The sequence below is a fragment of the Polypterus senegalus genome, chromosome 4 (assembly GCF_016835505.1).
Source record: "Polypterus senegalus isolate Bchr_013 chromosome 4, ASM1683550v1, whole genome shotgun sequence".
Classification (NCBI taxonomy): Eukaryota; Metazoa; Chordata; class Cladistia; order Polypteriformes; family Polypteridae; genus Polypterus; species Polypterus senegalus.
This window is the reverse complement of record NC_053157.1, coordinates 215,763,995-215,786,707: the sequence shown is the minus strand read 5'-3', so window position 1 is coordinate 215,786,707 and position 22,713 is coordinate 215,763,995. Positions and strand designations below refer to the sequence as shown.

The 22,713-nt window shown below is 36.0% G+C and overlaps 1 protein-coding gene across 1 annotated transcript in view; it reads right to left on the bottom strand.

Annotated features, from left to right (window-relative positions):
* Nucleotides 1–297: 297 nt before the first annotated feature.
* The window catches only part of vax2 (ventral anterior homeobox 2), a 122,694-nt gene continuing 100,278 nt past the window's right edge, over nt 298–22,713 (bottom strand). Inside the window, exon 3 of the mRNA XM_039751951.1 lies at nt 298–5,987. Within this exon, the coding sequence (XP_039607885.1) occupies nt 5,514–5,987 (474 nt within the window). The 3' untranslated portion in view covers nt 298–5,513. The remainder of the gene's footprint in view (nt 5,988–22,713) is intronic.

Sequence of the window (22,713 nt, the reverse complement as noted above, 5' to 3'; positions counted from 1 at the left end):
AACTTGACCACTTTGAGTTCCCCTAAATTATAAAGCTTTAACAACTTTCATTTATAAATTCAAAGTTACACTGGGGACCATTTAAAAAATACAATTTGTTCATTGTTGTGTGTGATGCACTGGCACCCTTTCCAGGATTGTTTCCAACCTTACACTAGTTGCTGCCAGGATAGACTTTGGTCCTTCAGAAATTAGGCTAAAACTAAATACTGTACAATTAAACATACATTTTTTTTAATTGGCAAAACTGCCTATACTGAAGCAATGTTTTTTTTTTGACTGGCACATCGTCACTAGTGGGTCTTATCTTGATGATTCCTATAATTTGTAAATTTGTAAATGAAAGAAAGGAACTACATCGTTTTACTTTATGCTTTCAGTAATCCACTTTTACAAAATGTTATTACATGGATGTTAAAATTACTGCTTTATTTCATTTGTTCTTCTTAGATGTCTTTATCAAAATTCTTTCTGTTTCATTCTTCAGAGACACATTCCAAACATACATTATTTGACTACATAGAGAGATAAGCCAGATTATATACATTATGTCTGTTGACCAGTATAACATGCCAGACGTAAAGGGCAATGGTTGGATTTGAGCTTGAATTGGTTTTGGAACAGAAGGATAGTTAGATTGAAAATTTGTGTCTATCTGTAGTATGAATGTACAGCAGTATCAAGATATTACAAGTGACAAGGCAGTGAAAGTGTCCTGTTTCATTCTTTCTGTCTTCAAATCTGCTAAATATTCAATTGAAAGAAATTAGTTATGGGAAAGCACTATAATGAAGTGAATAGCACTGCTGATTCATAGCTCTAGGAACCTGGGTCCAAATTCTGTCTGAATCAAAGAGTTTGTGTGTTCTTGTGGAAAACGCTTCTGGGATAGGCTACAAACCTACCATGACTCCTTAATGGCATAAGCACGCTCAGAAAATGAGTTGATGAGTGCAAATTGCGTGTTGGAGTTTAGCAGAACAAATACTAGCTGTCTGCAGGTCTAAAAGATACTTTGCCTAAGAACTAATACATGCAGTCTTTACTAGTTATGTAGACAAAATGAGAGAACTTCAGACCATAACTGTATACACAGAAAGAATAAACAGAGTGCCACAGTAACAGGTTAAATATTAAAAAAAACAAACTTTTATTTTATAAGGAGCAGCATCCTAGAGGGCTTTACAAGTACAAACTACTGTATAGCGAAATCTTCTATAGAGATTTTTTTTTTTTACAAATAGAGAACAGGCAGGTTAAAGGACTAGCTTATGGTGAAACGGTGAATCAGAGGCAGGCAATGAACTTGCAACTTTGTAGTCGATTGTCCGCTTCCTTACCCACTAGGCCATGCTAGCTCTCTGTTTCACCCAAGCTAACTCAGATGCATTAGGGCAATGCATTTGGATCTTCCTTAGATGGAGGATAGCATGAGGTTTAATTGCCTATTGCTGGCCCATTACTGTGTCACTCTTAACACACACTACCGTAGACATATTAAATTATTAAATTACCCTTGCAACTGTAAAAAAGGTACTCCTTCTTTTTTGTACTTTAAATAAATGTGACAAACCCACACAGAGAAAGCTGGTGTTACTGTTTTTAGCAAAGTCACACAAGAATTTTTGTAAATTATAATAATTAGTCATAATTGTGACCCTATAACTAACCTGAGAGATTTAATTTTGTTTTTAAACTGTGAATTACCAGGAAACCACACCAGTGCAGCCTGCCACTCAGTACAATGTACACAACATTTTTAAACCCATTACTGTTATTAGTATAGTTAATTTTAATTAAAGTGCTTTAAAGCAGAAGGCATTTACTGCTTAATGGTGGATGGCATACAGTTATTGATTTTCTTGAAAAACTATGATTCAATAAATTTCAGTTTAGGTGGTGAGCTATGGTAACTACAGACACAATGTGAAAAGAATTTGTAAATTTGGATGTTCAACATGACCCAAGTTTTTTTAGAAGCCTGTCCTTTGGTATGACACTAGAAAAAAAGAGAAGAGCAGTCAAACTGCAGGTAAAGTAAAATGTTAGCATCTGTAGACAGCAAGAGTCCTCATTCTTAGCGAGAGGTTTAAGCTCAACCAGTGAAGTCAGCTTTAAAAAAAAAAATTGTAACACAACATGTGAAGAAATTCACACATTTGAACATTATAAGCCATCAACAAAAGAAAAGTTACTCCCTTGTTTGGAATAACAAGGCTTCTACCTGACACTGCCCCGAGAAGCTTACAAGAAATCAACTCAAAGTTTAAGTGTAAATCACAGACAGACATACTGTTATATTTTAGTAATTCTATAATCCAGCACACAATCAAGACATCCGCCTCTATCATTCATGGGTTTCTGTATGCTGCTGTAGGGATCTTCTCTCTGTCATTTTCCTTCAGCACAGAAGCATCTTGTAGTCAGTGTGCTGGTCTATGATTTACACTTAATCTGACTTTATTAGGTAAAATTACACAATAGCAAGTTGATTGCCCCATTTGCCAGATTGCACTCCTTGAGGTGGACTGTGTGTGGCAAAGTTCTTGCTCACATTAACTGTATCTCTCAGATACTCATGCAGATTGAGATCTGCTGACTGAATAGACAGTGCTTTAATATGAACATTCTTCCATCTTCTTGTAACATTTCCAGGATTTAACTATTTCTATGAAATTAAGAGTTATCAGGCTGGAAAAACCCATTTACCAATGGGTACAATGCTGCCATGAAGGATGGATCTAATTGTTCATGATCTTCAAATCATCATGTGGAATTTAACTGCTGTTCTGTGTGTATCACTGGATTTGAGATGTACAGTACCCTAAAAACAATCTCCACAATATTAATCTTCCGTCACAATGTTATACTGTTGACAAGCAAGAAGATGGATCCATAGATCATTGAGATTTCGCTCTATCTCAGACCAGCAGGACTCAAGATTCAACACATAAGTTATAATACGCTGTTAGTTGACTGACTGGTACCTGTGCTAATGTGTTTATCAATGGTCTTTTTAAAGCTACAGGACCACTGTTTGCTATATGTCATTTGTGCAGTGGCTGGTTTTCCATACACTAAAACTGGCAGTTTTGTTGTTTCACTGATTGCTGTTTCTGATACACTTATGTCATTATATTTGGCAATCACTTCATTGCCATATTTTCTGTAAAGCCACTAATTCTTAAGTTTCTGTGCACAGATGATGCTAAATTTGATTGTGCAGTAGGATGGGTAAGTGTACCTAATAAATAAATAAATATGATATGATGTGAGTATGACGATGTTGGATGATACTCATTTTATGGATTTGCTACTATTATTATTATTTAATTCCACATCAATTTATTGTGATGCACATAAATTCTCTTGCAAGCCTAGGCTGATCATGGTATACCTTTTCCTAGTATTAAGATCTTAGTGTTGATTAATGAACATATTATGCTCTGGTCATTATTAAAGCCAATTGCACCATATTATGTTGTTTTTCCTTTTCTTGTAATCTCGCCTATGTCCATATAAGCTTGTAGTGATCATGGAGTTGTTTAATTACTTTTCTATTACTTCATATCTATATCTGCAAGACATTAACCTGAATATTGAATATAGCTTCTGTATGAGGTTCTACCTTCCTTTCTGCTGGACTTTCTGACAATGTTTTAAACCTTATGGTGTTAAACATTTTTGTTACTTGAGTCTATTCATTTTATTGTCAGTCACTCTCTGCTTATCAGATCCTGCTTCACATTGTCCTGAATTCCTCCAAATGTAGATATACAGTATTTTCATATTTGGTTTAGCTCATCATAGGATTGGTTATTCCCTGCACTGCAGCAGGTTTTGCAAATCTTAGTGTTTGCTTCTTTTGCTCTCCCTCCCCCCAAATCTAGTTATACTTGGAATGGAATATGTCTATCTATTGTGTATAGCTTAACTTGGCATTGGTCTGTCTCCATAGTAGGCTCTCGTTATCATGCTCAAAATTTTACATTCATATCACAATGCTGACACTTTAACTAGTTTATCCATTTGCCCACTAGAAGATTATTTTTTTCACCTCTGACAATATTCTTCCAGTCGTAGTGATATCACATGTACTGTACATCACAGCTTATCATTGAGTTTTCTTCTTGTTATTCTTTTATCTTCATATGAACTTCTCATTCTTATGCTGTTGGTCGCAACATTGATATCTGCTCCTTAAGTTGTTAGTCTTTTGTTATTGCTTTGGGCGTTTCTTCACATTGCGTTCTGCTCCTTGTTGTGTTGATCTCTTTCCACTTGTCTTCTCCTCATGCTATGTATCTGTCTCTACATTTGTTTCTGTTTTTTATGCTTTCTTTCTATTGTATTGTTCCTGCATGATGTATTCCTAATTGCACAAAACACATACTGCACATCTTTGTTAGAACATAATACTGCATGTACCTGTATGCTACTGTATATTATTGGTTGAAATCTGCTCAATGTTCTTAATCTATTTTTCTATTAGACTCAGAGCTCTAGGTTGTTTTCTTTGTGACTAAATAAATGTGCACACTATTAAAATAGTGTTAAATGATACTGATGTGAGGATTTAACCCACATGTTGTTGTATCTTGTATCCAGTTTCCAGAGTTTCTTTTTTTAACTGTCTGCTTCTGTTTACTAGATAGCTCTTCCATGATAACAGTCACTTGTTATGTTTCTGCAATTATATCAAAAAGTAACAATACTGTGTCAATAAAGCATATTTTATATTAATATTACAAAACAACTGATACCGTGTTACTCCATTTCATTTATGGCTTTTTGACCATTACAAAGTTAATTAATTTTTTATTTTTTTGATAATTGTACCCTGGCCTAAATCTCTTTATGTCTGTTTTAAGGCTCTCTTCATCATGATACTGAGCTGTACCATTTTATAGGCTTTATTCATTATGCTGTTAGGCTAGTTAGAGTTTAGATGCTCATTATGGTCTTAGGTTATTCTAATTTTAAGCTCTAGGCATCTGCTGTGATGTCCACCGCAAAATCATAGCATGCTCAACATAGTTGTGACCTATTCAGATTTTAGATCACAACTAATTGCCATGTTAAGTGCAATATTAAATCACCATTTTTTCACTGTTTTCTGTTCATCATACTAATAGACTATGTGGATTTCTCATCTTGCTTACTGTGCAACTTCTGTGCCTCACAATTAACTTTTTCCATTGCAGGGCTAACATCTCAGATTACAGACTCTGCTTATTCACTATCCAATAATAACCATTACTCATTGTTGAGTTGGTCATCAAATGATTTCTGGGTATTCCTATTGAAGAAGTAATCTACCTTGATTTAGGCTATGTTTATTGCAAAGTTGAATCCTTTTTAGGTACTACATTCTCGGCACATTATGCTATTATTTTACCATGATATTAGATCCACTGTGGAGATAACCTAACCCAAATTTCCACCTTTGCTCACTTTGGTGGTATTGAAGGAGCATGTACACCTAGTCCTTTACTGTCCACGAAAAATGCAGTCTATAAGGTTATCTTTTTGTCACAGCACTCTGCGTCTTTCCTCTCTATCCGAGTGTAAGGCTCAAAGGCAGATGACCCACTGCTGTAACTTGATGGCAGTTCATGCATGCTGCCCAAAATGGGACCTCCAAGGCAAAGCGTGGGGGCTCCTAGCCTTGGAGAGGAAGAGGGCCCAAGTGCAGGCATTGCTAACCCAAATGTATTTCCACCAGGTGGTGTGCTACTGATTCCAGGGGAAGTGCTGTCAGGTGTACCCAGACCTGAGCCATTGCTTGAGGAAGCAGCCATGTTGCTAGATACAGTTGTCAGCAATGGACTTGGTGGTACGGGCACCGATAATAGGCGCCCCTGCTCCAGAAGCCTCAAGATGTTACAAGTAGCTAGCGACTCGGAGGAAGAGGAGGAGTGCTTGTCTGAATCTTTTGTCTGGTCCTTTTTCTGTTTTGTCCGTCGGTTCTGGAACCATACCTTTACCTGTAAAACACCAAAGAACAGGAAACATGTTAGATTCTATACTATTAAGAACAGAACTACATGCCTAAGAAGATAAAGTAGGCAGGATTTTGGCATGCTCTCCATGTAAGCATTATGTTATATTCATCTGTTTGCCCAAACATAACAACTTTATAAAGAGCTGGGCACATTTCACCACAACAATGTTCAAATCAGTTGCTTACATTCCAGCCAAATAATTAAAAATAAGTCAGACCAGTGCATTTATTAGCTACATTTTTTGTTAGAGATCTTTGTCAGGATTTGAGAGGATTACAGACAAATATATTTTTGGACTGAACTTCCTGTCACCTTGCCAAGGAATGATATCTACTAGCATTTTGTATTGAGCTGTAAATGTTATGCATGCTAGATATAGCAAACTAAGTTTATTGCTTCTAGGAAATTACTATTTCCCCGTGCTACTTTAATTAGATTCAATCTGGAAAGTGAACATTTAATGTCTGTTCCTGAAATGTGCAGTATATATTCAATGAAGCATATGCTGCTCTTAAAGATTGGACACTTTCTATAAAAATGAATGCTGTTTAGCCTGTGATGGATTGGTACCATTTTCAGCATTGTTTCCTGCCTTGCACCGGCTGTTGCCAGGATAGTCTTCTAGCTCCTGCGTATCTGAAATGATTAGATGGGTTTTGCAAGGTATGTGTGAATGTTATGTATTTATAAAATGCTTTTTTAGCTCAAGAGGTTATTCATATATATAACTGTGAGTGCTCTGACTAGACTGGAGGAAGGTGGCTTACAGCAAGCTGACATTACAGAACTACATTAATTTATTTCTCTGATATTTTATCCATTACAACTTTGAAATCACAACAATATAGTACTGATGCTCCAATATTGGCACAGTGTGAGACTCACTCAGGAACACACAAGGAGTGGTTTACAGTGAGACATAAACCCATACTAACCCATTCCACTGCAGCTTCATCAATCTTTGCTTTACACAGAACCTTTTTAAATAGATCTGAATTCAGCTTAAAACTGCAGTAGAATATGTAAAACACAATCCAAACAAAAAATATAACCAGTGCAACATTTAATGCATTAAATAATTTAATAAATAAGCCCCACAACTAGGATTGTGGACAAAATCTAGAAATAGAGCTGATATTCTCCTCATTCCTAGCTAAAATATGTTCAAGAATTGTAACACAGAGCACACATTCCACATTTATCAGAGACCACATAATAAGGCAGTTTCCTGAGGACTAAGGAATATAGTGTAATATTTAGGTAGCCTTCATAAATAGTTTTGCTGAGGGAAAAACCCTTCTAAATTGTCTGATTATGCATGCAGCTAAACTGTTTTGCTAGTGTTTTTCACTCACTTTATTTACTTGGAAATAACTCATTTAACCATATTAACCATTCAAACTTGTCTTCTTCTAAATGCCAAATATTCATATAATCACAAGTATACATGTACTTATGCATTTTTATCCTTTCTGGATTAGTTGTTTTCGAAAATATATAGTATGCATTGTAATGTATGTGCTTAGAGCCATTTAAAGGCCAACACCTGCGTTGTGCACAAATTTGATGGGATTAGCTCAGGTTTCTTACAACCCTGAAACAAATTAAAGCTTATGGCACTTAACATTGCTACCTTACAGGTGCAGAGACCTCGGTTAGATTCCTCAACTAATCACGGTCTATGTGAATTTGCCTGCTCTCCAGGGATGTAAATTAAGTAGCAAAAGCGAGCTGACACAGAGAGTATATATGTATGTGTGTGTGGGTATGAGTGTTTATTTGTGTATGTGCATGAGTGTTGTCTAGAATAGACTGGCAACCAGTTCAGAGATGTAATTTTTTTTCCCTTTTTAATAATTTTATTGCATTCCATACAAATTAATCAAGTTTTTGCAAAAAGAAAAATTGAGTTAAGAACAAATCGATCCCCACTCCTGAGAGAGAGAGCAAGCCAAACAGCATGAAATTTAAGACCTGTAAACATACCTAAATTAATAAATTCTCTGTGCTTTATGAGATTATTTTAAAATATTACTGATTAGATCCTGCCATGTTTTGAAAAAAGTCTGTACGGATCCTCTAACTGAGTATTTGATTTTTTCCAATTTCAAATAGTATAACACATCAGTTTCCCACTGACTTAAACGAGGAGAGTTTGGGTTCTTCCAGTTTATCAGAATAAGTCTGCGTGCCAAAAGTGTAGTGAATGCAATCACAATTTGTTTGTCTTTCTCCACTTGAAGCCCATCTGGAAGAACACCAAACACAGCTGTTAATGGTTTAGGAGGGATTGTGAGTCCAAGGCTATCTAAAGTCATTAAAAATTTTGGTCCAGAATGATGTTAATTTGGTGCAAGACCAAAACATGTGACCCAATGAGGCTGGGACTTGGTTGCAACGTTCGCAGGTTGGATCATGACATGGAAACATTTTGGAGAGTTTTAATCGAGACAGATGTGCTCGATATATAATTTTGAGTTGTATAATTGTATGCTTTGCGCATATGGAGCGCGAGTGAATTCTCTGCATTGCTACTTTCCACTCCTTTTCTGATATATTAATTGAGAGATCTTTTTCCCAGTAATTTTTTTTTAATTCAGATGAAACCTTGGGGGAGGCACGGTGGCGCAGTGGTAGCGCTGCTGCCTCGCAGTTAGGAGACCCAGGTTCGCTTCCCGGGTCCTCCCTGCGTGGAGTTTGCATGTTCTCCCCGTGTCTGTGTGGGTTTCCTCCCACAGTCCAAAGACATGCAGGTTAGGTGGATTGGTGATTCTAAATTGGCCCTAGTGTGTGCTTGGTGGGTGGGTGTGTTTATGTGTGTCCTGCGGTGGGTTGGCACCCTGCCCGGGATTGGTTCCTGCCTTGTGCCCTGTGTTGGCTGGGATTGGCTCCAACAGACCCCCATGACCCTGTGTTTGGATTCAGCGGGTTGGAAAATGGATGGATGGATGGAAACCTTGGTTTTAACAATACGATGGATGAACTGGATTGTAGCATAGTATAATAGTACAGTTTATTCAGTTAATGTTTTACACCCAATGCTGCTTTTGCCACATTTTTGCTCCCAGCAATCCTAAATTAGACAAGTGGGTTCAGAAATGGAGATGGATGATAATCTCATGTTACAACAACCAAAGATGAATAAATCAGTGGAAATGAATGAGATATAAACCGGATTCTATTTTAGTAGTCAAAAACTATTTACTTTTTTATATTTCTACCTTTTCAAAACTGTAATGTTGAAGTCTTCCCTCCCTACTAAAAATGTCGAATTTCTAGCCATTCATTCCTCACACAGGCATAACAGAAAACGGCAGGCAGAGAGCAACTAAAACATTTCATTAAGCAGAACTGTGTTTGTGTACTTTCTGAATCCCAAAGATCAGCTTAAAAGTCTGTTTAAGCACCATGCATTTTACCCAGTCTTTAATTTACTCATCAGTTTCTTGCTCAAGGTTGATTCCATTTTCAAAGATGTCTTATCTTCTAAACAAATCCTTGAGAGACCTATGAATGCAAGCACAGCTTCTTGAGAGTGTGGTTGCCAAATCAGGGATGTAATCAACATGATGGCCAGCATCTCAGCAGAAAAAGCCAGTTATGCAACTACAGGAGTCACTCAGATTGAAGCAGCAGGTTTTAATGTACTTTTTAAAAATCAGGAAAGGCAAGGCAGTAATCAGCATTGGTCAGTCAGTTGCCTTAACATCACAAATTTAAAGAAGACCATTCAAACAGAAAAGGTCAGATGCTTGCATGTTGCCTACTGTGTAGTACTTTGGCTATCATTAGATCTGGTAACACACTGTAACTTTCACTTTTCATTCCAAATGACTTCTGTAACAGACACTTTTATACACACACACACACAATTATACATATTTCATAAGTTTCAAAGGCTTTTTTAGGCAAATGCATCAAATTTATGTAGTGTCAATATTTATAGTGTTGACCCTTCATAACTTTTGCAGTTTACTGTGGCATGCTGGATATCAGCTTCTGGGCCAAATCCTCACTGATGGTGTTCCATTCTTGCCTTTTTAGTGCATGGATTTGATCACAATTTGTTCGCTTTTGCTTGTCCACCCACTTTTTGAGAATTGGGATTGAGATCTGGGGAGTTTCCTGGCCACGGGTCCAAACTTTCAATTTTAAGATCTCCAAGCTGCTTCACTGTCACTTTTACCTTGTGACATGATGCTCTATCATGCTAGTAAATACACAGATCATCACCAAATTGCACCTGGATTGTTTGGAGAAGTTGCTCTTAGAGGACGTTTTGATATCATTCTTTATTTATGGCAGTGTTCTTGTGCAGAATTGTTGAATGAGAAGCAACCCCATACATGGATTGTCTCCGGACAATATATTTTCCATGTCTCCCAAATTGTCAGAAGGAGGATTCATCCAAAAAAATAATTTTGCACCAGTCTTCTGCAGTCCATTCTTTGTACTTCCTGCAGACTTTCGGTCTGTCCTTGATGTTTTTCTTGGAAAGAAGTGGTTTCTTTGCTGCCCTTCTTAACACAAGGCCATTGCCCAAAAGTCTTCATCTCACTATGCATGCAGATGCTCTCACACCCACCTGCTGCCTGTACTGAGCAAGCTCTGCAATGGTGGCAACACAATTCTGTAGCTGACTCCTCATAAGGAGATGGTCGTAGCGCTTGCTGAACACTTTTAGCTGATCATTTTGTGCCAGGGCCAAAATAAGTGAAGTTTTTTTGTTTCTTTACATTTTATTGAATTTTTTTTAAAAGCAAGTAACATTCCATATAAGTAAGTCAAACTTGACAATAGTAAATTCAAATCAGCCACCACCCATGAGAAAAAGAGCAAGGCCAAAAGCCAGAGAAAAACTTTAAAAGTAGAAATAAAGGGGAGACAACCACTTTACCCAATAAAAATGCTAATTCTAAATATTATTGATTAGATCCTGCCAGATTTAAAAAAAAAAGTTTTGAACAGATCCTCTGAGAATTTGATTTTTTCCAATTACAGATAGTATATAACATCAGTTACTCACTTAAAAGAGGTGAGTTAGGATTCTTCCAGTTGAGCAAGATAAGTCTACATGCCAAAATTGAAGTAAAGGCAATTATAGTTTGTTTGTCCTTCTCCACTTAAAACCCATCTGGGAGTACATCACACACAGCTGTGTTATGCTAATAAAGCTCTTTCCAATTAATTAATATGCATCTTATCAGTCTACACAGTAATATAAAAACAATGTGAATTGAAACCACACAAACTGAAGCCACAAATTTTGCAAAACAGAACATTTATGTCAGTGCCAAAACTTTTGGCCACTACTGTACTTGGGATTTGTTTCGAACAATCTGCTCATCGATAGCTTCTTTGGTAAATCAATGTAAGTTGTGTCCCTAAACAAGCCAAATAAATAAATTACCACAACTGCAATGCTCTTACTATACTACACATTACAGTCTAATTTCAAAGAAAAACATCAATTAATTATATTAAAACATATTTTCTTGATTTTAAAAATTACAAATTTGATTCCTCATAAATAATTGAATGATCAGAAAGAGGATGTTTTCTGAGAAACATTGCTACCTTGTTTGTTTTCAACTACATTCTTCGGTGCTTATAAAGTTATTTCAGATGATGCTTTCACCAAAAGATGCCGTGTTAAATAAAGACTAATATAGCTTGAAGAAGCAAGTTATTGATATCCAACACTCTATCTGTTACCTACAGTGCAATTTCTAAGACATTGGAACCAAAGTGGGAACCATAATCTCTAAATGGAAAACACTTGGAATAGCAGTGAATCTTCCCAGGAGTAGCCAGTCTGTCAAAATTATTCTTAGAGCTCTGTGTAAAATCATCCCATAAATAAATAAATAAATAAATAAAGACCTTAAAAACACTGGAAGAACTATTGACTTCTCTTGTTATCAATTAAGGTCAGTGTTGAAGATGCAACCACAAAAAGCCATTTGGCAAAATTGACTTCATTAAACAGAAGCCACTCCCAACCCAGAAGTACATAAATGCTTGTTTCTTATTTGCCAGGAAGCACCTGGATGATCACCAAGCATTTTGCGATAATGTTAGTCAGTTGTACTTTGGGGGCACTTGGTATACATCATGCAAACATTCCATGGGAGGTATGGAGTTTTTGTACTAACATAGCAGCTTACATTGCTATTGCATGTGTGTTGTAAATTTTCAAAATGCACACACAAGCATATATATTTAAGAAAAGTGATTCTATTTTTGTTCTCAGATGATCCCTTTATATTGGGAAAGCTTCTACTCCAAGTTTATTGTAAATAGGTTACATATTATGGATATCTTTTATGATACACCTATGATTTCCAAGGCTAAACAGTCTCAATACTCTACAATAAACAAGTTGGCTTTTGTTCTTTTGTTATTCTGTTTCAGCATGTCCTCATGCTGAAAACCTTATATACACAATTTATTACTAACAAGAAATCTGATGATCCTACCATAAACAAAGAGGTACAGGTTTCTTTTAGGCACACAGTTTTGAACTGGGGTTTGATCATTCACACATGCCAGGGTGGCTGAGTAATTTTGCAGGTCCATAACATTCCAAAAGGTATGCAAAAGGCTGATAACCATCAAAATTACAGGGATTTTTTGGCTTAAAAGAACCTTGAATTAGATAAAGCTGATTTGTTAATATTATGTAATGCATGAGAACTTGAAGTTGGAGAGCAGCAACTTACTTGAATTAGACACAAGTGGATTTGTAATAATTCTGCTCAGACTAGCTATTTTCCATATATGATAAGTAGTCACTTGATTAGGCTTTACGTACTGCCTTCATGTAACTAACTGCTCGAGAAGGAACAGATCAAGCACTCTAAATCAGTTGGCAGATCCAAATGGATAATGTGTGAGCAATTAATAAAGAGTAGGCAAAGCTAAACACTAAAGTGTCTTTGACCACACTGTTGTAGTGGTTGCCAGGATTTAGTGAACCATAACTATTTCATTGGTATAATGTGCTATAACATACCACCCTAGCACAGTATCAAAAGTTTGTACTAAGAACCATTTCAGGTTTGGAGATAATTAAATCTCAAAAAAAAAAAAAAAATAGCAAGTGGAACTTTAACCATCAGATTGAATAATCTGGAAATTGAGCAAGAAATGGAAGTTCTGACCATTAAAAAAGTACAATGAAAAGCTATAAGGAGAAGAATATTAAAGAATAAGGAACAAAACAAGGTAAAGTCAAAAGTCTGGGAGGACAGAAAAAACAAGAAAAAAAAAACTCCAGATAGGCTGGAGAAAAAAAAACCAAAATCTGCAGGGGTTCGAAGGCCAAAAGACTATGCGGCTCCCACTGGACATTCCACCTAACTTCAATGTTCTCTTTGTTTTCATGCTTCTCATGATAGGATTCTGATGAAGTTGATCTCATGGACAGCTGAGACACCTGCCTTCACTCCATCATGTCAGGGGGCTGCATGGTACCTTGATCAGGTGGTGGTGATGCAGATTGCCACCACAGAAGAAACAGAAAAGACAGCAGAGGATAATGGGGATTAGTACAGATTACAGATCCCTGAAGAATATGATAATTCTATACCCATATAGTCTATTAGGAATACAACTGGAATGTAGCTACAAAAAGGCCATATTAAAATAATGGGTTTTTAGCAATTCTCTAAAATGTTCCACAGTATTAGCCAGGTGAATTTCTATAAGGTATTCCATATTTTAGATGCATAACAGCAAAAAGCTGCCTGACCATTTCTTTTAAATTTGGATCTTGGAATTATAAACAGACCTCCATTTGTAGATCAAAGGTTACAACTTGGAGTGTAGGGGGGCAGGCATTTCAAAATAAAGGAAGGAGCAAGATTATGTAAGGCTTTATAAACCAAAGTCAAATCTGAATGGCACGGACAACTGGTGTAACGACACTAAAACTGGTTAGATGTGCTCAAACTTTCTTTTTCTAGTTAAGATTCATGGCTGCTGCATTCTGCACTGATTGCAACCAATTAATGTCTTTCTTAGGTAGTCCTGTTAGGAGTGCATTACAGTAACTGACTAAGAACAAAAGCGTGAATTAATTTTTTAGCATCTTGTAAAGTTATAAGAGGTCTAACTTTTGCTATATTCCTTAAGTGAAACAATGCAATCCTTGTAATTTGTGATTTAAAGTCAATGTCAGTCAGTGTCCAACCCACTATATCCTAACACAGGGTCATGAGGGTCTGTTGGAGCCAATCCCAGCCAACTCAGGGCGCAATCCTGGGCAGGGCACACGTGCACACACACACACACCAAGCACAAACTAGGGACAATTAAGGATCGCCAATGAACCTAACCTGCATGTCTTTGGACTGTGGGAGATAACCCATGCAAACATGGAGAGAACATGCAATCTCCATGCTGGGAGGACCCGGGAAACTAACCCAGGTCTCCTTACTGCAAGGCAGCAGCGCTACCACTAAATTTTTTTTATCTTTGCCTTGATTTTTAAACCGAAGGGATCAAGTTTATTTCTAATTCCCTCGCTATATCCATGTCTGCCAATCACTAAGATTTCTGTTTTTCATCCATCCATCCAGACATATATCCATGTCTGCCAATCACTAAGATTTCTGTTTTTTCCATATTTAATTTGAGAAAGTTACTACTCATCCATAAAGTTACTACTCATCAAGGAAGTGCATTATAGGATTTCAGGGGCTTCAGACATGGTGCAGATAACCAAACCTGTGCAGGATGGACTTTAGGAGATTGGAAAAGAGAGATAATTAATTTGAGTGTCCCTCTAGATCTGGTTCTAGACAACTGAGAAGAAAATCCACACAATTCTGTTATGAACATTGGCATAATCTGGGTCATAATAAATAAGCTACAGTCCATTATCTTACAGCAGAGAACAAAAGGGATGAAAAAATAAGTATATCAAAGCACACAATTTATTGCACCCTGTCACAGACAGGGAGTGGAAGCTAATGACTTACCCAAGTCAATAAACAAGACAATATGGATGTAATAGGATAAGTAACACAAAAAGTGAACATTGGAGAAATGTAATAAAGGTAGTGTGATCTTATACTCCATGTGTCCTTTTTGATTCATGGTGATTGAAAGAATAGAATATGGTGAAAAGCCCAACTAACCAGTTGTCAACAACACATTTTGATGCAAGGGTTGTCATTTTGGTGTGTGTTTGTGTGGTACACAATAGGTCTTATGATGTGACTATATTTGAAAAAAAACCTAGACAATCCAGTGCATCATCAACATCCATCCACATGTCCAGGGCAGGGCTACATGGAAGCTAAAGCCTATTCCAGAAAGTATAGGGTGTCAAGCAGGAACAATTTCTGGACATAGCAACAGTCCTTCACAGGGTGAACAATTTCAAAATTACTAACTTTCAAATGTTGATAAGTACATATCAAGAACAAGTAGGTGATTTATTACATTTTGTTTTTAGGAGGAGGAGGTTGGAAGATTGTCACTGCGTTGCTACAGCCACCACACGACAAACTAACTCAAGAATAGGTTTTGTGCAAAATGAAAAGACTGTTGTATTCACACAGACTGACTGATCAAAAGAGCTATTCACACTGCATATGTGAATTATGAGGCCAGATCCATTTTAATGCAAACCCTATAATACTCAGTAGTTCTCAGAAGACTTCAAGTTTTATTTAACTAGTATCCTGTAGTGTGGATATTTAGAGACAACATTAATGGTGATCAAAAAGAGTAAAAACGCTTTCTGTTTGACTCGGTGGCTGCCTTTCCTCTCTGTTTAATTCTTCTCTCACATGTCTCACATTTATCTATATCCACTCATGTAATCCTGTTATTCTTAACATCATTAGCATAATCTGGGGGAAAATTAGATAGTCTGGGATAGTGTTTCTTTCTCCTGTCTTGCTTTTTGATCTTTACTGTTTTCAGATGGCATTTGCAGGAGGGATTGTGTGGTCTTGGATTGGAACTTTGCTCAGAAAGTAATATCAACAAGCAGACTTCTCAGGTAACAGCTGTGATAATGCTCAATGTGACAAAGAGATCTTCTGACTGTCTATTGAATACTGAACAATTTAATGTTGCAGGACAGTTTGCAGTGACCTTAGCAAAATAAACTGTAGTTAAATTGATGAATTGTATTAGACTGAAATAAGACATAACATAACATTGTAAAATCTGCTTAATTCAAATCAATGATGCAGCCACATAACAAGAAAACAGTCCTGGAGAAGGTTTAGGTCCATTCATACTTGCACACAATTTATAGTCAATATGAAACTTGGGTGGCTTTGAGAAAAAACAAAAAAATTCCAAGGAAAACTCACGGAGACACTGCAATAGTCTGCAAATTGCACTAGAGCAATGTTTGGTCTTGAGATTCATGACAAGTGTGGATGTGTGAGAGGTGGCAGCAGTACCCAATGTGCCACACAGGAGGAATATAAATATACTATAATCATAAGTGACTTTTAACATGATTAAAACCACTTGATTTATTTTGAGATCACAGGGGGCTGGAGATTTTACTGGTAGAGCGGTATTTTGGAGCTCTTGTGTTTGGATATTTGAATTTCCAGAATGCTTTTGAAATATACTTAATTACATATTTGTCACAAAAGGACTTCATCACAGGTACAAAAAAAAAACTTTAAATAGTGTATTTTGGAGGGATTTAGTTGCACAAGTGTTATCATTTTTTGAATATCATGGAATAACAATATTTTGGATTCGAAGTAATTCCATAAAAGGTTTACGTCCATAAATTATTTTTTTTATAGAAACTTTCTACGATGGACCCAGCACTGAAAAGGTTTATAATGAGAATTAAACAATGGCTTCCTGAATTAATAGCTTTGTCCTCCTGACATTAAATAACAGGCTATCCTTGTTGCTGACCGCTTGTTGACCCCGAAGGCCTAAATTTACACAAGTAAATCCCTGCTCAGCCAATAATTGGAAGATTGGGGGTTGACCAACAAAAAGGTGCTTTATATTAGCACATATCTAGTGCTGGATGAGATCTTAAAATTTACATCAGAAAAAATAAAAATACAAAACTTCAAAATGTCAGTAACTGCTTAAAGAGAAAAGCCAAGCAAAATGACACCTTTTATTGGCTAACTAAAAAGATTACAGTATGCAAGCTTTCGAGGCAACTCAGGCCCCTTCTTCAGGCCTGAGTTGCCTCGAAAGCTTGCATACTGTAATCTTTTTAGTTAGCCAATAAAAGGTGTCATTTTGCTTGGCTTTTCTCTACATTCATAATGGCTAACACGGTACAACAACCTAGTACTAGTAACTGCTTAAGAAACATACATTTTTGAGAATTGGTAGACATTGACGAAAACAATATACAGTATATAAATTTCCATCAATCCATCATTTCTTTTTCAGATTGAAGTGCTATAATAAAAACACTAGACAAAAGCATAAAGATCGTTTCATATTAAAAATAATAATCCTTTTCATTCGCAGCACACTTAAATCACAGCCGTCTTCAGCTGTCTTCTGCACAGCTGACTCTAGCCTTTTCTTAACATTCTTTTTTTTTACTGAATTGTCCATTTTAACTTTACTTTCAAAGCCTCATCAGTTTTAATAAAACTTTTCAGTTCACACACTGATGCCAGTTTGTACAGTAAATGATCAAAAGGAGCCCTAGGCTTATTCTGGTAACATTAAGAGCAAGGCTACAAGCAACTCCAGACAGGAAGTCAGTCAACTGCAGAGCACACTCATTCTTAGCTGGTCAATTTAAAATCAGTAACTTAAAAGCACTTCTGTGAGATCAGGGAAATCAGAAACTGAGGAGGTGACTGTGATCCCTGAGAGTAATAAACATGGCATTGACTTAATCAGGAAACACTTTTATTTAGATACATGAATAAAAACACAAAGTGGGTATACAAGTACAATACATTAAACATAGGTTTTGTATGATGTGATTTCAACAGTGTTTGTTAATGAGATGCAACACAAATTGTGTTTAACCTGGAATCTAATTAGAGAATTAATAAGAGCTTTGCTGCTTCAGAAAACATGAACAGCTTATTATCACTACAGTACTAATTATAACACTGCAAGATGCAGAATACAAAAATAAGGTCAGTGGCATTATTTTTGATTTGGAAAGCGAGTCCATATTATTTGCATCACACTTGGATACTGAAAACATCTAAGCAAGTCATTTTAGCTGAATAATGTGTGTCATTTCTTATTCATCTATATATTGAGTTAACTACATTTAACTGGGACAATGTACAAGTAAGATTTAAGGCCAGTACTAAAAGTGCCAGAGAAATGGCTGAATCTTGGCTGTCAGACAAAAATGCCATTAACAGACATTTGGACATAAACCCAGCATATGCAAACTTAAGAAGAACATATTCATAATAAATAAAATGATACGACCAATACAAATTTTGCTATATATTGCCTTTGATTCTTGTATTTCTAAGCATTATCCTCTGATGAAGGCTCCTGGTAGGGGCTGAAAGCTCAGGAATAAAAAATACTTTATGATACTTGATTCATTTTTTCTCCCTTTGTGGATCTCCAGCTGCTAATATACAAACCGTATCACAGACCTTCGCTTCCATATTCAGTTATGAAGGCATATAGTAGACAGTGCCAGGCAACAATTTTATGAGCTATCTTGTTATGGTATATCATGCCTGCACAAAATGAATGTTCAGCTCTTCTTTGGGGCTCATAGTTTGCTCCACATTGAGAACTGGGCCATACAAGAACAAAAAGGGCTTTGGAGTATTCTTTAAAAGACTATCACATAGTGGGTAATGATACATGGTCAGAATGGAAAACAAAATCTGTCCAGCATATAATTTTACCTATATAAAAATCTGTAGGGTAATGTGTACAAAAAAAAAAAAAAAGAAAAATCATTACTTTCCAGAGTAACATTTAATGAGCAATTTTGGTCAAAATCCATAGGCTTCAAGCGTTTTACAGTGATAATAACTGTACTATGTCACAAACAGACTAACTGAATGATGTCCTAGCCCATAAAGTCTCATCAGAGAGGAATATATCACTCCATGAAAGTGGTTATATTTTGGCCAGGGATGCCCAAATGTGTAAGTCCACTGAAAATTGATATTGAAGTTGATATTTTGACTCACTCATAATTTTTGCTCCAAATCAAGTATCTTCTACCATTTTACACGGTTCATATACTAATATATACACACATCTGCGTTGGGTTGGCGCCCTGCCCAGGGTTTGTTTCCTGCCTTGTGCCCTGTGTTGGCTGGGATTGGCTCCAGCAGACCCCCATAACCCTGTAATTAGGATATAGCAGGTTGGATAATGGATGGATGGATGGATATATATATATATATATATATATATATATATATATATATATATATATATATATATATATATATATATATACACGAGGGACATCCAAAAAGTTTAAAAGTTTCTGCTCTTTCATATTTTGGTTGAAAACAGTAAAGGCAGGAATAGCAGTAATTGGGCATTAAAAAGTTGGTACGATGTGCGAAAACTTTTTGAATGTCCCTCAAGTTGTGCGCGTTGTGAAGAGGGGGGCTGAATGCACCCCAAGGAGACACGGTCGCTCCTCTGAACCCCCCTTTTAAACGGTGATACAGTGGGAAACAAGTACAGTTTTTTATTTTACCTCCCCTTTACTCAATCTGCTGCTGGATTGCTGCTGCTGCAGTGCCGCGTGATCTGCAACTCACATGGCACTTCAAACATTTAAAAGCCCGTACAGCATTTGTCCTACTCTTTGATTTTAATACCGGCCCCGGGCATGGTTAAATCGCTTGGCACAATGACTCATCTCGCGGGACATGACGTCTTGATATTTTTTAGTTTATAATTTAAAAATGGAATAAGAATCTGAAAATCTAACAACATCACATTAAAGATCGATAAATTCTGAAAAGAATGATACCAACCATATATATGTAGGTTTTAAAATAAGTCCCAATTAAAAGTGTGACATAAAATCATTGCTGTTTTAGGCTTAAGATTTTATATATATATATATATATATATATATATATATATATATATATATATATATATATATATATATATATATATATATATATATATAGTATATATATATATATATACTATTTATAAATATAAATAAAAAACAGTATACAGTATGTAGGTTAGTATTCAATCCATTAAACTAATCATAAGCAGTAGATCAAAATTCAAACCCAACAAAAAATTCATTTGAATGATACTGAGGCACAAGAAAATGTATGCGGCATTACCTCCAGGGAGAAAACATAATTATTAGTCAAGTGAGACATTTCTGAAAGGTAAATCATAATGAATGAATGAATGAATAATTAGCCATACTTTTAAATACGAGTATAAGAACATTAGAAGTTTGACAAATGAGAGGATACCACTCAAACCATCAGTCTATTTTAGTTATCTAATTGCTAAGCTTGTGTTAAAAACTGGTATCATAATCCAAAATGATTGTTATAAAAAAAAAAAAACACAATCTAATAAACACACATATTCAAGAAGAGGAATAAAATATTCAGCATTGAAAAATAATCCACAATGCAAAAAATAGTATATACACTGTAGTTTTAATTAGTAAAAAAATTCAAAAGAATAATTCTGAACAAAGTCTGTTGAAAACTGGCAAAGAATGAAAAAGCCTTACTATGTGCCAATTAGATAAATGCAGTAGGTGTCAGTAGTGCCCACATATTAAATTACATCCCATTGCATTATATGTCTCCAGAAATTACCCATCATCAATGGCTATCAGAAAAGCACTGCCACTGCACCTTAATAGCATGTGATGGATAAGGAACAAACTTCATTGTTTTTACTTCTGTTATCAATTTTGTAAGACAAATGCACAATTTGGATATGGTTAGGTTTGGAAGATGCGCAGTGGTGAGTGCGCATTGGTGAGTTTGATTCTTGGCTTAGTTACTGCCTAGAGTAACGTGCATTCAATTCATTTTATTTTGTGTAGCACTCTTAACTGAGAGCAGTGTTGTGACACATTTATAGATAGATACAATTACAAACTTTACAAATCACTGATTACATAAGAGTACACTTAAAGAAACAGATTTGTTTAAACAGACAGGAAAAAGGTGGTGCAAAATTAACATAAATGGAGCCCAGCAACACCTAATCTCAGAGATATACAGGTGGATGAGCCTATGATGTCTGACACACAACAATTTGTGATGCTCAAGGACTGTGTCTCTGATATGGTTATGATCAACACTGGAGCACTGAAAGGAACAGTCCTGTCTCCTTTCTCTTTACTTTTTACACCTCAGATTATAAACATAACACCAGTTTTCAGATGATACTGCATTTATGGGGTGTATTGATAACAGGCATAAGACAGAGTATAGGATTTATTTGGTTATTGCCTTTCGCTGCCCTAAAGTGCCTCGATGCACAGTCATTATCCAGGTAGTGGATGTAGAGGTGGTGCAATCCTTTAGATACTTGAGGGTCCACATTAAAGACAGGCTGGACTGGTCTCATAACACAGAGGAACTATATAGTAAAAAGCAGGGCAGACTCTTTTTTTCTTAGGGGACTCTGTTGCTTTAATGTGGGTAGTGGTTAGTGAGATTTTCTATGCTGTGGTGTGCTGGGCTGGTAATATCACTTCAACAGAAGCCCACCAAATCATCAAACTAATTTAAAGGGTAGGCCCAAGACACACTATGGACACACTGGAGGTCAAGCAAAGAAGAGAATGCAAACAAAACTAAGTGCCATTATGAACAATGCTACACATCCTCTCTCTGAGACACTAACACCGAGGACTTTCAGCCAACAAATTATTCAACAAAAGTGTGTCAAGAAACACTACTGGGGGTTCTTTATACCAACAGCAATACACCTGCATAATGTCCCCTGCAATGTAACTGTGACTGCCAAGTCAAAAGTTTTTCTTTTTTCTTCCTTTTCTGTCATTATGGGGTATGTTTAGAACATAGTGTGTGTCTGTCTGTCCATCCATCTATCTATCTAATTTTCTTCTGGAGACAAAGTTATAACTAATCTAATCTAATCTAAAGTTTCCTGCAGTTTTTAAAACAAAAAGAAGGTTCAGAAAATAAATGGTTTGGTTTTTCTCTCAACAATATTATTTCCAAATTGTCATTGAATACTGTAGCAGTAAACTTAGATAATTTTCTGTATAAGCTTTTTGTAGTTACAAGCCAGGCCACTTTTTGATTTTACTTGATGGAAAGAGATTTGATCGAGGAGTTTCAAAGAGCAAAAATCAATCACCATAACAGGAAATCTGAAATAAGTTTTCATTGCATCATTAACTTATGATGCCTATTACTGCATTTTTGGATGCTTGAGTGAGGCATCTAACACATTTACAGTAATGAAAACTTCTCACATTTAGATTATTATTTCTTTCAGTGACAGTGTGGCCTAGAAGTAACTATTTTGGCTCACTGTATGATACGGAGTAATTCACTTAAACTACCCATTGTAAATAAGTATTCTCTATAACTCTTTAATTATAAAGCACCTTAAACACCTTAGAATTGTTCTCACTATACAAATGCAGGAATACAAATTGCTTTAGAGATAATGTTGGATATCTGAAAATATTTTGAAATGCATTTTGAAAACTACTGCTAAACAGTTGAACTTGAGCAGATCTGCCCTAACGGTAACACCA